Source organism: Magnolia sinica, chromosome 13, assembly GCF_029962835.1.
Source record: "Magnolia sinica isolate HGM2019 chromosome 13, MsV1, whole genome shotgun sequence".
NCBI classification, from domain to species: Eukaryota; Viridiplantae; Streptophyta; class Magnoliopsida; order Magnoliales; family Magnoliaceae; genus Magnolia; species Magnolia sinica.
Genome location: NC_080585.1, coordinates 37172530 through 37189964, shown reverse-complemented (window position 1 = coordinate 37189964; position 17435 = coordinate 37172530). Strand labels below are relative to the sequence as shown.

Here is a 17435-nt window from a genome sequence, read left to right as displayed (position 1 = left end):
CATTGCCATCAAAGTTCCTACAAGGTGCACCAAAACAAGGCGCACAATGTTGGAAGCGGAAAATTTGAACTTGATTGAACAACATATTAGCCTTGAAATTTCTTTCTTACATTGTTTAGGCTTCATTTTCATTTTTGGATTTTTTTTTTCCCTCTTTTTGGGCTGGTACGTAAGGGTGACTTCTTTAGAGATTGGTCCATGCTGTTAATCTGTGTGAGTGCTTTGCCTCTTGTGGGTTGTATTGTGCCGTTTCAGGTTTTCTTTCTTAATAGAAATTGCTGTATTGATAGAAAAGGTACCCCCACTGCTTAATAAGTCAAATTTAACCACAAAATTCCTTCCTTTTAAATTTTTTATTTTATTTAAAAGGCAAAGGAAATTTTATTAAGAGAGGCGCCTAGATGGTGCACTAAACTATTCACGGAGCAAAAAAGGAAAATAAAAATCCATGGGAGACTTAACACATGAAACCCAATCTCTTGTAAATAACTTCGCGCTGTTGAACCCCTCCCTTTCTAAAGAGATAGAATTACGGAAACATCTCTCCCTCCAAATCACCCAAAGGGTCGCCAACAATAACAACCTCCACACGCATCTTTCTTCCTAAAGCCGACATCGTGCCAAGCCCATGTTAGGTCTCCCATGGACCTCGGCATCACTCACGCTGAGTTGAAGATCCTAAAGAGCCTTGCCCATGGCTTGCGAGTGAATGGACAATGCAAAAACAGGTGATCAATTAATGATGCATCCTCCATGCACATGACACATGCATTAGGCAAAACCATTGACCTTTTTTGAGGTTGTTAATGATCAACACCCTTTTTATGCCGACAAGCCATGTGAAGGCCGCTACCTTTGGGGGGGCATTATAGTGCCACACGAAAGTCGTGGGCATCCTCCTTTCCTCTCTAGGGGACCAGAGCATCGAATAGAATGACCAAACCGAAAACTGACCCAATTTTTTCCTTTTTTAAATCATATCATCTTGTCCCGATCCCCTACGGATGGGAAGAAGCCTTGGGGTTGATTTTGAAGTGACACGAACTCCCCGATTTCCTCCTAGTCAAGTTCCTACGACAAATGAGGCATCCACACCACCGCATTTCCAGAACTTAAGAAGTAACTAGAAGAGTGGTATTGCTTGTCCACATCGATCCAAAATCGGATTCTCTCCCCATTGCCAAGGGAGAACCCGATTACTTCTTTGAACTTTTTCTTTAAGCTTGACACCCCCCTCCAAATCCCTAATGCCCGGTATAAGGAAAAATCCGTTGTCCACCGGCCCCCTACCATACAACCATACTTATTTGCGGTGATCTCTTTCCACTAGGAGTCCTTCACCCCATATCTCCAAAGCTACTTTCCCAGCAGTGCTAGACTTGCCATCTCCAAGTCCCGAATGCCATTTTCACACAGCTTGCACACCTCTCCCTAGCCCAAGAGATGGAATTTCTGCCTATCCTCTGGTCCTTGTGATGTGAGACAATTAACCATTTGCTCTAAAAGCTCGAACTGTTAGAGTATGACGAATTAATCCTTTTATCTCATAGCCCAGGCCCCACATTTCATGGGTTAGGACTTCGGCCGAACCCCCCCTCGTGGGCCCCAAATCACATGGGTACCGCCTCACACGAGCCGCCCACTCCGAGTGTGTCCCCGTATCCCACAGGCTACCCCACTCGAGCCCGGTGTGAAATGCGTATTAATCACCCCCGGTGAGGAGTTTCGAATACGAGACCTCCCTCGTGTGCCCCGCCCACCCTGAGTGTGCCCCTGCATTCCACAGGCAACCCCACTTGAGCCTGGTGTGAAAATGCCCCTGCATTACCCTGCCATAGGAAATTGTGCCTTAATCTGTCCAGCTTGACCAACACTGATTTAGGGCACTTGAAAAGGAACAGAGTACAGAGTCAAATTTGAAAGAGTTGCTTTAATGAGAGTAAACTTTAAAATAGAAAATTTGATTCATTTAATATGAACTCTCTCTTCCCCATCTAATGGAAGATGTCATCAAGACATCACAATATGTAATCAAGCCATCAATCATTTCTAGATCTCACGTTCAGTTATCTGTGCCATTTAATTCGCTCATGTTTTTGTCACATGCTGAATATTCCATTCCAATCTTGACTCAATCAGATCCTACGTGCCCTTGCAAAGTCTGAAGCATCAGAAAGGTGTCCTATCCTGTCCTGAACATGTACAAAATAGGCTTGGGATCATCTCCAAGGACCCAGAAAGCTGCCTGGTGGAATTCGAGCACATTTTAAATGAGTTTTCTAAGTCCAAAGGACAGTTAACTCCATAATTGTCACTGGTCTTGCCTCTGTCTGTATAAAATCATCTTTAGCCATCTAGCAAGTATTGTCCAACAATTTATCTATAACCTAAATGATACTTATTCAATAGAAGAAAGTGGCTTTGTGATCTTCTTGGAGACAAGTCACCTTGGATTTCTGCACAATAATATTTCCTTCTTGAACATTGAAGAGATCGCTTGCTTGAGATTGTTGTAACATTATTATAATGTACTTTATTCTTTTAATCAATTTGTTAAAATTTCTCCACGTGGGCCAAATTAGTTGTTCCGTGTCTCTAACCTTGTCTCTTATGTTGTGAAATGTGCCTTGTTTCGTTAGTTGTGTATGTAACTTTAGGTTCCCGTCTTGAAACATGGGTTACATGAGTTTACACTCGAAATTAAAGTGACAGACGCAGGCAATATACCAACATTGGAGTGTTTGAGTAGCAGAGTTGATGATTCAACATGGTGCTTATCCAGGATACATCAATTGAATGTATCCTATTTTTATTTTGCTATTTAATCAATGTACCATTTGACTCCCCTATAATATGCTGTACATTTATCTATGTGAAATGGAGTTTAAAAATGTTCCAAGCTCAAGAGCTGCATTGTGTTAATTTTGTGTTTCTTTCACTTTATTTTTATATTAGGTAGCCAAGCTATGGTAAACGTACCAAAAGTTTAATGGTTGCTATTTTCATATTTGGGTGAACATCAATACAACATCTTACTTTAATTAATGTCAATCTGTGGATTTTAAAGGGTTAAAGAGTCTGTGATGGTGTAAGTTGATATAGGTGCTGCCTCTCGAGGCCTATGAAGCTGATTACTTCTTATTTCATGTGCCCACCTCATTTATTCTTTTTTTTTTTTTTTTTTTTTCTTTTTTCTTTGTAAATCAAATACAGATGCAAATCTTATTTTGTTTAGACATATACTTATTGCTGCCATTTCTTCACTATTCGACAGAAGCAGCTGGCATTTCGTTGCCAAATAATCAATCTATTGTTGGAATTCTCCCACAACCTTGTACCTCTGGGAATAGGTAAGATACAAAAGCTATTCTAGTTCTGTTCTCTTTTCTCGTCTTGAAAATTTTCGCCATTCTTTAAATTTTTTTAATCACTGTATTTAAACCTTAATTATTTTCTTTTCCTAAAATTCCGTTTACATTGGGAGGCATACGGATTATTATGTTGAAACTTTAATTATCTTTCCAGTGTTACCCATTTAGATTTCTATAACCTATTGCCATTTTTCTTGCTAACAAGGTAGTCGTAATACACGGTCTCGTCTCTTGGATTTCACAGCTCTTCACGACTCTCCATTTAAACCTTAGTTTGCTTTTGTAGGTTTGACTGTATATGTAATTTAATGTTTACCACAGGAAAATAGGTCATAATAAAAAGGAATCTGTACGGCGTGCATTTGTAACCATCTATTAAACGTTTGCAACCCATCCACTGTGTATGTGGTATGCATGGGCGGCAATACGGAAAACTGTGGGCCCCATTGTGGGTGAACTTAGCCCGAATGTCACACTGATTGGGCAATTGACTGTCTGATTTATTGTTGATCATTTCCTTTAATCCTTCTATGATGTCCCTTGGTTATTATTTGCAAGGTTAATGTCTCGGGATTAGTTCGATTATTGGGCTTTATGCTCCATTCACAATGGGTTCATGATATAGACAGTCTGGATTACATATGTTCTGTGCGTATGATCGCTGGGTTTGCCACTGTTTGCAACCACATTTAATGCCCAACATTTATAACGAAGAATTTTTAAATACTGCTACTCATCTTTTTGAAAATTATTTTCCTTGTGCAGAGTGCTAATTGCGTATGAGAATGGGCTTATTGTTCTGTGGGATGTTTCTGAGGCTCGGGTTGTACTTATGAGAGGCTATACGGATCTCCAATTGAAGGATGAGGGAATGGTTGGTTCACCAAGCAAAGTGGGTGACGAACTCGGGGGCCATTCATCCGATTATGCAGAGGAGAAAGTCATATGCTCACTTTGTTGGGCATCAACTTGTGGGTCCATTCTTGCTGTGGGTTACATAGATGGAGATGTATTGTTGTGGAACATTTCATCTAGTTTATCCACAAAAGGCCCACAAGTGGGAGTACCATCTAATAATGTCGTTAAGCTACAACTGTCTTCTGGAGAGCGAAGGCTCCCTGTCATTGTCTTACATTGGTCTCCAATTAGTAAATCTTATAATGACCGTGGGGGGCAACTTTTTATTTATGGTGGTGATGAAATAGGATCAGAAGAAGTCCTCACAGTGCGTTCTTTTACTTGATTTAATTGTTCCATTTTTTCTATTTTGGCACCCAAATTTTCATCAAACTTTATGCTGAATTCCAACAACGTCCATCTCCATTTCAGTTTTTGAATTAATATCCTCAATGCATGGCCTAGATGGACTTTCTGCTGCTTGTGCTACTTTGCATATACCATGTTTACTATTTCCTATTGTTCTTTAATATAAGTATAGAACTATATATTTTGACCCACAAAAAGGGTTTGCACTCGAATTTCAGTGTACATTTTAATGCAAAGATTAAGCTATTTCGCTCATTTTGTCACTTACCAGAGTGTCTGAAACCTGTCGAATAGACAATAATCTGTTAACCATTATTAACTTATGATGGTAGAGAAATATTATGTACAAGTGTTGTTACTTTTCAAAAAAATAATAGTATTGTTTAGTTTCTAAATATGATTAGGATAGTGAAGAGTACAGTAGCTTCCATAATTATGGAAAAGTGAAATGTTTATTGTACATATAGTTCAATACATAAATGGAATTCAGGGTAAATGAGCTTGTAGAGACTGTAGTGCGTGTGAGTGATCCAGGGTTCAAGCCCTGGTATCATTACCTTTCCAAAAATAAAAAATAAAAAATAAAATAAACATAGATGGAATTCATATACATTTGTTGATTTCCTTATGCAGTACTTGTGCCAGAGAAGAAAGATTTGAGATTCCGATGGAAGAACTAAAGTTCCACAAATTTCAGATCTGAAGTTCTTCAGTGGAGAAATGGCGTCACAACCTCAATGGCGCTTAACCAAGAATCTTCTTTTGCCCAGAACTCTATTACTGATCTGTCTTCTATTCCGTGGATATTCCTAATCTTATTCTTCATGAATTGCAAAATCTCAGCTCCCTTCCTTTCTGGACATGTCATCTCATAAAATCAAAGAAAGGAGAAAAAAGACGGTAGATTCTCATCCATTCCGCTTCCCTCAAATAAATAAGTAGAGAAAAAGCCAGAAAGAAAAAAATGATGCTCAAGTACCCTTAAACTCTCTTGCAGACCCTCAAAATCTCTATTCCTATAAATCACATACCCATCTTATGCAGATTTTTAAGGTCCAGGTAGTGGTGGCCATGTGTCAGATCCAAAGCTTTTCATTGCTCCAAACATAGAATCTAGATACTTAAGCAAATTCAGATCCCAAATAAGGTAGGGATGTTTGATGTTTCCCTTCTTTTCTAGGCCATTTCTGTCTTTGAAATCCATATCACATTTTTATTGATTTTCCATTTTCTTCTTTTTTTCAAGAGATCTCCTCTATCTCCAGATAGGACAGATTTTCGATATCTGATGAGTTGCAAGAGCATTATCCAGGGGTTTTGCAATGTGAGGTTCCAAGGTCCCTTCATATCTTCACCCAGTTATCCCCAGCTAGAATAAAGAATGGTGAGGTTCTATTATGTTTAGACTTGAGTTTCCATGGCTTGAATTGGGGGGGTGGGGACAGGTTTTCTCAGTAGGAATGTACTCCCGTACACCACATCTTTGTGCCAACTTCGCACATGTGCATATGATCTGAGCCTTACATGTCTCCATAGTATTGAATAACTCCTTGACCTCTACCCATCTTTACAAATTTCCCAGTTTGCTTGTTACCAATGTTCTTAATATCGATACTATCGGCCGATATATCGGCTTATATTATTATTATCATTGCCCATCGAGACGAAACCCATCTGATACCCTCGGAATTTTATTTTTTTAAAAAAACCAAAATTCTTTTTATCGTGCGATATATCGCATAATATCGCACAGTTTTTTTTGCGAAATCGCCGATATTAGTGATACTATCGTGTTGTATCCGCAGATTTATCGAAAAATCAGAAAAAAAAGAGGGAAAATCTTTCATAAGAGGGGATTTCGGTACCTGCGTGATTGGAACCATGGGGCCACTCGATCAAGAGGTAGCTGTCTGCCAAAACTCTGGGGATTTGGGAGATTTTTTAGAAAAGTTCTAGAATTTTACCCTATCTCTGTTGAGGATGCCATCTTCGGAAGCTTGAAACGAGCCGCAGCTTTGAGGAAGCGGATTGGTTGGTGTACCACACACCAGCTATATAGCTGGTGTATTGACGTCAGCAAGTTCTGCGGGTCCGATCACGAGGTATGTGTTATATCCTAACCGTCCATCCATTTGGCAAGCCCGTCTTAAGGCTTGAGCCGAAAAATAAGACAAATCTAAAGATCAGTTGGACCACACTGCAAAAAGAAGGGGGTGATTGAATGTCTACCATTGAAACCCTTTTGGGGGTCATAGAAGTTTCGTATCAATATGAAATTTGTTTTTCCTCTTCATCCATGTATTTGTGACCATATTAATAGATTGGATGGAAAATAAACGTTATGGTGGGCCCTACAAATTTTTAACAGTGAAAATCATTATCCTCGCTACTATTTTTGGTGTGGTCCATTTGAGCTTTGGATATGATTCATTTTTTTTGTGTAATGCTCTAAAATGATCTCTAAAAATGGATGAACGGTGTGGATATAATAAATACATCATTGTGGGGCCATGAAACTTTGATCTCCTTTGAACCGTTCGTACAACTCGGAGCTCGAGGAGCGTTGACGCTCGTCTTCGCACAACACGTATCTACACTAGCTATATAGCCGATGTGTGGTACACCAGCCAATCCGCTTCCCAGCTTTGAGTGGCCACGTGATGTATGGGTCTTATCCACACCGTCCATCCATTTTTTCATATCATTTTAGGATATAAACCCAAAAATAGGCAGATCCAAGATCAAGTGGACTGCACAATGGGGATTAAACTCTTACCGTTGAAAACTTCTTGGGGCCACAAAAGTTTTGGATGGAGCTGATATTTGTGTTTTCTATTCATCCAGATCTACGTAACTTTATGAATAGGTTGGATGGAAAATAAACATCACGGTGGGCCCGAGAAAAGTTTCAACGGTGAGAATCATTATCACCGCTGCTTCCTGTGGTGTGGTCCACCTGGGCCTTGTATCTTCCTCATTTTTAGGCTTATACCCTAAAATGATGCCAAGAATGGATGGAATGTGTGGATAAGACCCATACATCACGGTGCCCAATCAAAGCTGTTGCCCGTTCGAAGTTGGAGACAGGCTGTGTAGGATGCCATTTGGATACTTTTTTAATGGATGCGCAGAGACCAACAAACGGCTGTCATGGGCTCTGTGGGGTCCACATTGATGTATATGTTTTATTCAGGCTGTCCATTCGTCTTTTCATATAATTTAAGGACGTTGCATGAAAAACTAAGCAGATCAAGATCTCAGGTGAACCACACCAGAGAAACTGGTGAATGACAATTAAAAGTATTTTATAGGCCACAAAAGTTTTGGTTTACACTAATCTTTATATATTTCCTTCGTTCAGCTTTGATTGACCTTATCAACCGTTTGGATGACAAATAAACATTAAGGATCTACTTAAAGTAGGCCTTGATATATTTTTAATGATGAACGTTCAATAATCACTGTTTCATGTGATGGCTTACTAATGCTATGTACCAGTAGCCAATAATGTATGTGTTTTATCTGCGCCATCCACCCATTTTGTCAAATCATTTAGGGCATTAGCCCAAAAATGAGGTTGATCAAAATCTCATGTGGACCACACTAAAAGAAATAGTGGTGATTGAAGGTTTCATGGTGGGCCCTAGGAAGGTTTCAATGGTGGGTGTCACCATCCTCACCGTTTTTTGTGGTGGGTCCACTTAGTTGTGTTTTCATTTGTTTTGATACATTTATAAATGTTATAAATTATATTTGAATATAGTTGACTTAGTTCAATCAAACAGCGTATGGCTCATGGCCCTATATAAAGGAAACCTATTGTTTGCACTTTAAAAAAAAAAAAAAAAGATGTTATGATTTAAAAGTGTGTATTAAAGTCTTTTTTAACCATCTCTGAAGTTTCATTGAAAAATTCAACCATTTTCCCAATGTTTCCCTATGTTTCCCAAAAAGTGCGATAAATTATGCAATACAAATGATATATCCCGTGCGATAACCGATATGTATCTGTATCCCAAGCGTGCGATACATTGTGCGATACCGATATTTCGAACACTGCTTGTTACAAAGATTGCATGTAAGATGCCATCCTACAACAGATAACCTCCTCTACATCCTAGCCAGACTGTGGGCTTGCAGTAAGGACAGTCAAAGATGGAAAATCAATAGAACTTCAAAAGAAAAGCAACAAATGAGCCGGAAATAGTATGTCCAAGATTTATTTGAGTTACTTTGACTTTTAGACTAGATGCATAACTGAAATTGCGGAACAAGAGTTAATGCAAGAGTGCTATTAACAGAGTTGTAGATGCACAACTGCCATTCTGGGAAATTGCAAATGCATAACTGCAATTTCCCCTTTATTTAGCTTAAAATTTATAGAACCTAAAGGTGCGTTCATTTGGTCTGCTATTTTTTTTGTCAAGTAGCAACACTTTAGAAACATCACTAATAAAATATTTGTTCTTTTAGTTGGAATGAGTAGTGCATACTGTGGATGTGGAGCTGAAAGTGTTCACAATCTTTTTCTTTTTTAGTATTTCTGCTTCTATCGTTGAATGTTGCCTACTAATATTGTACCTGACTGTCACAGGTTTTGACTCTGGAATGGTCATCTGGGATAGAGACTTTAAGATGCATTGCTCGTGTGGACCTTACTCTTAATGGATCTTTTGCAGACATGATTTTAATAAATTCCGAGAGAACGGAGTATAATTCCACCGCTGCTCTCTTTGTATTGACGAACCCTGGACAATTGAATGTATATGATGGTTCTAGGTTATCTAAGGTGACATCTGAGGAGGAGAAGGCTTCCATTCGTGCAGAGCAATTTCCATTGACAATACCTACTGTTGATCCATGTATGACTGTGGCAAAGCTCATCTTACTATCCTCAGATAGGAACTCTTCAAAGGCTCTCTTAGAGGTACCTCATTTCGATATGTAGTCAGTCCTTAAAGATTCAGCATGTCTCGACTTTCAAAGTCCTTGATCTTTTTATTCAGCTCCATTCATGATTTTGGTTTTCTCCTGTCATGTAGATGTCCTCAGCTATGAAATCTGTAGCAGCACATACTCTTTCTGCAGGAATGAAGTGGCCTTTGACTGGAGGCGTTCCCAGCCCTTTGTCCGTTGCTGATGATATTGGTGTCAAGAGACTATATATATCAGGCTACCAAGATGGATCTGTACGAGTATGGGATGCCACATATCCAGTCCTGTCACTTGTATCTGTATTGGGAGGGGAGGTTAGAGCCTCATCATGGACAACCCATAAAATATTTATCTTTGAAATGTAATAGAGGGATAGCTCTCTTTTGATTTTGATGAATGTTGATAAAGAAGTGATGGTTAGGTTATTTGGGAGTATGGCCTGTTAAAGCAACATGTATTATATGATTGTCAGGTACCAGGTATCAACGTGGCTGGCATAAGTGCTCCAGTATCAGCGCTGGACTTCTGTTCCATCACTATGAGCTTGGCTGTTGGAAACGAATGTGGTCTGGTGAGAGATGTTCTTTCCATAGCTACGTTCTTCTGATTTGGTGGCTTAGTAAAATCTGACCATCTATCATTTTCTGTTGTTTTTTTTTTTTAGGTTTGTGTCTATAAACTTTGTGAGAGTTCCAATGAAAAAAATTGTCACTTTGTGACTGAAGCTAAACACGAAGGTGATCTGCATGGAAGTAGGCCTCTCTAGTAGCTGGAAATCTGTCATACTTACAAATGGTCAAAATCTAATATGACAATGATAGAAGTAATTGCTAGCTAACTGAACTGGAACTGATACAAAAATATAAATGCTAGATAGTATTCATAATTTGTCACCTGATGGCTGTTACTGCAAGGCATGAGGTTCAATTTCTTTCTTTCTTTATTTATTTTTAAAAGCTGTCACTTCGTACTACACCTTTGAATCATGGTCGAGATTTATCTTCTAGTACAGTTTCTTCTATTTTATAAGAGGAAATATTTTATCATACATGTTTATATCGTGGGGAAAGGAGAAAGAAACTATGTTACTTCATGAAGTCCATTAAAATCTAGTGCAATAGTCGACAAAGGATGCAGCAGGTTTTCATGCAGTTCTTAGCCGGATGTCTTCTTTCAAGGTATCTTTCTCATATTGGAAGTACCCCATTCGCTCTGCTGGCTACTGTTGTTGATGGACAGTTTGATCCTTCACACTGGGACATGGACCCCACTGTTGCTTGTGCTCAGATCTGGCATGATTCATTGTTTGATTGGATAGAGGCCCACAGGTTCAATTGGATAGCCCATCCAATGGTCCAACTGAACTCTGCAGCCCACAGTCAATTGGACGGCCAGCTACATTGATATTTCAAGCAAACATTTGTGTTCAAAAGCTTGGGTTTTCATTCCAAACTGTACTTCAACCACCAGTTAGGTTAATTAGCAACAGTAAACTACTTTGCCATTCTTGTCAAATTTGAAACCTATATATATATATATATATATATATATATATATATATATATATATATATATTATGGAGAAGATCATTCATTTCTTGATAAGCAGTTTTGTACTCAAACTTCTACTATCCTTCTATGGAATCTAAAGAAAAGGTATAGGTTGCTTCAAGTGAAAAACAAACAATTCTATGGAAACCACCAATTAACTTAACACATCAAACAATTCTAGGCCGAGGTGGGCTTTATCTCGGGTTTCAAAACATCCCAAGAGGAAGTAAGGATTTCTTATTTACAATATGCGGATGTCACTATATTATTCTGTGATGTAGAGGTGCCAAAGGTAGATAATTTGAGGAAAATCTTGGAGGTGCTTTTGAGGAGGTTTCTGAATTAAAAATAAACATAAGTAAGAGGGAAATGTTAGGCGTTGGTTTGGCTAAGGAGGAAGTTCAAGAATATGCAAATGTTTTTGGTTGTGGAGTAGGGTCTTTACCTTCTCCTTGCGCTTATACCTTTGTGTTTGGGGAAGCCTGCAACTCACTTGTGGAGTAAGGTGGTGGAAAGATTTGAGAGGAAGTTGTCAAAATGGAAGAGTCATCATCTGTCAATAAGAGGGTGAACTACACTCATGAAAGCAGCCCTCTCTAACCTTCCCCTCTATTTTATGTCTTTGTTCAAATGTCCAAAATAAATTCCGGATAAGTTAGAGAAATTAAGGCATGATTTCTTAGGGAGAGGGGCCAAAGAGAAACACAAGTTCCATCTCCTTAAGTGGGAAGAGGTATGCAAATCGATCAATGAAGGAGGTGCAGGTATTAGAGTATTGGAGTCGTTGAATTTGGCTTTGCATGGGAAACGGTATTGGAGATTTGGTTTGGAAGAAGGCAAGATGTGAAGAGATCTTATAGCTTCCAAATTGGAGGGCTTCGGTATTTGGAGAGCCAGAAACTCCCTTTTCAAGCTCAGATATGCATTTTCTCTTGGAGACGGTTCTTGGATTCGTTTTTGGGAGGATATTTGGTAGGGGGATAGAACATTGATGTCAGATTGTCTTTTGATGGAAAATTTAGCTATGCCGAGAAACATTATGTTTGATAGTTGTTTTTCATGGAATGGGGATAGTGGTGTGTGGTGCCTTCCATGTCGAAGGGATCTTGCAGATGAAGAGGTGGTGGAAGTTGCAACTTGTTGAATCAACTTCACAACCTTCATCTAATCTCCGGCTCCAAAGACTGTTTGTTTTAGAAAGGCTGTTCATTTGGGAAATTTTCCATGCGATCCGTCTACAAGTTGATTCAGTCATCCTTTTGCCGTCCTAGTCAGAGTTCCAAAAATTCTGGTTTTATGGAGTTCCTCCTAAGGTAGCCACTATTGTTTGGTTGGTGGGGAAGAAGAGAATCTTAACAATTGACAACCTTTAGAAAAGGGCTATGATTCTTCCTAATGTCTGTCTCATGTGTATGAGGGAGGCAGAATTGATTGACCACCTATTCATTCACTGTTTTTGTGAGGAAAGTTTGGTGTGCCTTTTTAGCACGTTTTAGAGTGCTTTGGGTAATGCTGCAATCAATTGAAGAATTACCGAAGGCTTGGCACGATATGAATCTCCCTATGGACAAGTTAGCGGCTTGGTGTTTATTCATATGGCAGTCTTATAGAGTGTATGGTGTGATTGGAATAGGTGGTGCTTCCAGATTAAGCAGCGATCTTGGGAGGAGGTAGTGTGGATACCAAAACGCAATGTAATAGATTGGGTTTTTGGGGTTAAAGATGTAAATGCTGGAAGTAGTGGAATCCTTGCTCAGATTGTAATATCTTCTTTTGGGTTGTATTCTTTTTTTCCCTCCTTTAACGGCTTATCAATAAGCATTTTTATTTATTTTTGTTACCCTTAAAAAAAATACACATTAAACTGTAACTATGAGGCCATCAAATAGGATGAAAAGAATTAATCAATTTTCTAATGCTTTAAAAAATATGTGCACCGAAAATTGTTCATTCTTTGTAATAAGCCTCTTTTGTTGTATCTCTTACTCCATACAAATTCATCTTTCGTACTATAGTTTCTTCCAACATGAAAGTTCAAAAAAAAAAAAAAAAAATCTCAAAATCCTCACACGAAATAAGAAAAGGAAAAGGGAAGATGCATCTAAACATTTTTATTTTTATTTTGGTTTTGAACTCGAAATAAGAAGAGGAAAAGGAAAAGGAAAGATATCTTTCTGATATTCTTGAAATAGTTTCATAGAAAGATAAATATTTACAGAACACATAAACTTTCATCTTGAGATTTTTTTCGCCCGAAGAAAGTTGATTTTTATGAAGACCTCTGCAGGGTTTACTTGTGATGATTTTCACTCCTACTCTCCCTGCACCTACCCATGTGGTGAGGGTGTAGAATCCATGTTCATTGGGCAACCCATGCCATGCACGAACTATGGCCTAAATGTCAGTCACCAGGTTGGTCATGTCAATATTACCTAGATCCCAAAACCATTAGTGAGTCTTCGTAGAAACCCATAATGCTTGGAAGTACACTACTAATGAAATTTCATTAGTAAGGTTCCACCATGAAGTGCACTAGCAATAATGTTATCGAACCATGTCAATGTTTGAACCTCAGTCTTCTTGAAGTGCATTATGCTATTTTATTTTCAAGAGCGAGACATCTCTACTCAAGGAAAATGAAACACATTTAAGGGCATCATGTAATTATATTTATAAAATTGCGTTCTATATTGGTAGAGGCGGCAATATCTTTGGAACAACCATTCTCAGAGGAAGAATCAAGAAAGCAATGGTAGAATTGGGTGGTGACAAAGCTACGGGTCCAGATGGTTTTCCGTTGGCGTTCTTTACAAAATTTTGGGAGGTGGTGAGGGGAGTCGTGTTACGCTTTATGAATGAATTTTACGAAAAAATTCTATAATTGTGGAATTAAGGGCCACATTTGTAGCTTTGATCCCCAAAAAGGGAGCCAAAAGCCTAAAATATTTTAGTCCTATCAGCTTGCTAGGTGGCCTATATAAGATATTGGCGAAGGTCTTGGCTTCTAGATTTTGAATGATGTTGGGGGACGTTATCTCAGTTTCCCAAGGGGCCTTTGTGGATGGTAGATAGATTGTCGATGGCTCCTTATTGGCCAATGAATGTATTGACTCGTGTGAGAGGAGGAGACTAAGGCATTGTTTGCGAACTTGGTATCAAAAAGGCATATAACCATGTGGATTGGGATTTCCTAGGCTATATGTTAGGAAGGCCGAGATGTGGGATCAAATGGCATGCTTGGATTCAAATGTGCATTAGGACAGCTAAATTTTAGATCCTTGTTAATGGCTCGTTGAATGGCTTCTTCTCAGCTTCAAGAGGGTTGCGTTAAGGCAATCCCCATATCTATTCGTATTAAGGCCCTGGGCAAAATGATAGAGAAAGGAGAAAAGATTAGGTTGGTGGAAGTTTGTGGGGTGGACAGATTGAATTTTCCGATTTTTCTTCTTCAATACACGGACGATGCTTTGCTTTTTGTAAGGCTGATATTTCAAAGTGCAAAACCTTCTTTCAGTTATTGTTAGTTTCGAAGCAGTTTCCGGTTTGAAGGTCAACATCAACAAAAGCGAGATTCTTGGAGTTGGTCTTTTGAAAGAATAAATTCAAAAATTTGCGTCGATTTTTTGTAGGGAGGGGTCCTTTTTGACCACTTACCTTGGGCTTTCGTTATGTATCGGAAAACCAACAAGACATGTGGGACAAAGTCATCGAGCGTTGTGAGAGGAAGATATCCAAATGGAAATCGAGATATCTATCTATGGGTGGGAGAATGATTTTGATAAAAGCGTTAGTGTCGAATCTTCCAGTTTACTTTCTCTTTTCAAATGTCCAAAGTGGGTTTTAAATGTTTTGGAAAAGCAAAAGAGGGATTTTTTTATTTTTTATTTTTGGAAAGGAGCGGAAGAAAAACATAAGTTTCATCTTGTGAAGTGGGAAGAAGTGTGCAAACTGTGGGATCGAGGAGTAGGATTGAGGAAGTTAGAGGAGATGAACTTAGCGTTACTAGGGAAATGAGTATGGAGGTTTGGGGTGGAGGGGGGAGCTAGATGGAGGGAGATGATAATAGGAAGAAAATACGGGGTAGATGATAGTGGGTGGTGGACAAAATCTATTTCCTTGTATCAAGCCTCTTACTTATGGATGTCAGTGGTGTCCTTTAAACAAAGGGTTTGGGAAGGGATAGGTTTTGAGTTGGGGGACAGAAAAAACATTTGATTATAGGAGGATAGGTGTTTCGAAGATACTAAGTTGAGCGATAGGTTTCCAAGATTAGCGGGGTTAGCTAGGGAAGCAGATATGAAGGTAATTAGTTGTTTCTCATGGAGGGGAGAGGAAGTTATATGGGCTCCCCCGTGCAGAAGGATTCTAATTGAAGAAGAATTTCATGAATTAACAGGGTTTCTACAAGTGTTGGCGAAGGTATCTCCAACGGTTTCAAGTACGGTCTCTCTCAGATGGTTAAAAGATAAACCTGATAAATTTTCAGTCAAATCATTGTATTGGGCTCTAACCAAAACTGGGGCAAATGAAAGGATACCTTCAACATCCTATGTATGGCGATATGGTGCCTCGTTGAAGGTAGCAGTTTTTGGATGGCTTGCCGAGAGGAACAAGGTGCTAACAATCAACGACCTTTGTAAGAAGAACATGGTTCTCCCAAATGTGTGCTTTCTCTGTTACCAAGATGCAGAATCAGTGAATCATTTGTTCCTTCACTGCTCTTTCGCAAGGGAGGTGTGGGGCCTTTTCTTTCAGCTTTTTGGAGTGGTTTGGGTGCTTCCGGGTTCAATAGATAATTTTCTTCTCTCATGGCGTGGAGTGGGTTTAGGGAAAACAGGGAAAATGATATGGAGGTTGAGTATGCTAGCGGGTTTGGGGGCATTACGGTTAGAGAGAAATGATCGATGCTTCAAAAACAAAAAGGGGAAAGCGTTAGATGTTTTTAGGAGGGCTAAAATTTTTGTAATAGAGCGGGTGTCGGGTTCGAATACTTTGTTTCAATTACTGTTGGGGTGGCAGTACTGCTGTTTTTCTGCTTATTCTATTCTTTTGTATATATTGGCCGCGGCCTTTTAATGGAATTATTATCTTTCAAAAAAATTTATTTACAGAATTGCTTTATTATTTTCGAGCTACTGTTTCTAAATATGAAAACTACAAGAAACCCCATCAGTCAGTCTTCTTTAATTGGCAAAATGAATACATCACATTAGTAATGTTTGCAAATATAACTGCACTTGAAAAGTTGTTTATTCTACGCTTGCATGCAAGTTCATGTTTTGTGCTGCTTTTATTGTCAGTATTCTCAATATTATGTCAACATGGTGATTATCATCCCAACTTGTTTTGCAGTTCACATTACGAATCATGGAAAAGGATTTTGTTGCATGGCGGTAATTTCGATCCTAAATTTGCCCATCCGAACATTTCACTTTGCAAATTCTGGAGCCAAACTTGCTGTGGGTTTTGAACGTGGTCAGGTTTGAATAATTTTTCTCATAGCTTATTTCATAATTTTGCTTCATTCTTTGTTATTTTGAGTTGATTAGTTGTGATTCTAGCTAGACTGTTAATAAGGATCGACAATTTGATGGTCCTGCTTGCAGGTAGCAATGCTTGATGTGGGTTCATTCTCCATTATGTTTCATACAGACTGTGGTTCTGGCTCGAGTTCCCCTGTCATCTCTGTTGTTGCGAAAGAATTGTCACATATTGATAGCCTAGTCAACAGTCCAAAGCACAAGGAACCCAAAAGTCCAAGGGACCAGGAACCCAAAAGTCCAAGGGACCAGGAACCCAAAAGTCCAAGGGACCCTGCTGAGGGTGTTCTGTTTATTTTATTCAGGGATGCATGTATTGTCACTATTGATAGTCTTACTGGTAAAATGACCTGCTCTCGACCATTGCACCCGAAGAAAGAGTCAACTGCAATTTCCATGTATGTCATAGGCAAGTAAAATTTTCTCTTGGTGATGGAAATTTATTTGCTGGATAGTAGCTGAAGTTTATATATTTATGTCGGGCTTATGATCGGTGCTTTACTGGGAACCTTGTGTATTCTAGATGGAAGTATTTCAGTCTCTGGTGTTACAAGTGAAAAGAAACCACAGCAGTTTTCCCAGGACCATGACATCGAAAAGGGATCTGATCAAACTAAGAGTCCGGGTGGAAATAAACAACAAGAAGTTGAACTACACTCCTCCGATGGAACTACATGTTCAGCAGAGGGATTATCAAATACACTTATTTTACTCTGTTGTGAGGATGCATTGCGCCTGTACACTTTAAAATCAGTGATGGAGGTGCCTCATTT

The 17435-nt window shown here is 39.0% G+C and overlaps 1 protein-coding gene across 4 annotated transcripts in view; it reads left to right on the top strand.

The window, feature by feature from the left end:
• Window positions 1–17435, top strand: part of LOC131223597 (uncharacterized) — a 92091-nt gene that overhangs the window by 60968 nt on the left and 13688 nt on the right. For all 4 annotated transcript variants that reach the window (XR_009160575.1, XM_058219031.1, XM_058219032.1 and 1 more), the window contains 9 exons: window positions 3275–3350; window positions 4137–4596; window positions 9232–9564; window positions 9680–9886; window positions 10045–10143; window positions 10237–10309; window positions 16475–16602; window positions 16729–17071; window positions 17186–17424. Coding sequence is in view for 3 of the 4 variants with exons in the window: in XM_058219031.1 (XP_058075014.1) it covers window positions 3275–3350; window positions 4137–4596; window positions 9232–9564; window positions 9680–9886; window positions 10045–10143; window positions 10237–10309; window positions 16475–16602; window positions 16729–17071; window positions 17186–17424 (1958 nt within the window). In the remaining variant the exon portion in view is untranslated. The remainder of the gene's footprint in view (window positions 1–3274; window positions 3351–4136; window positions 4597–9231; window positions 9565–9679; window positions 9887–10044; window positions 10144–10236; window positions 10310–16474; window positions 16603–16728; window positions 17072–17185; window positions 17425–17435) is intronic.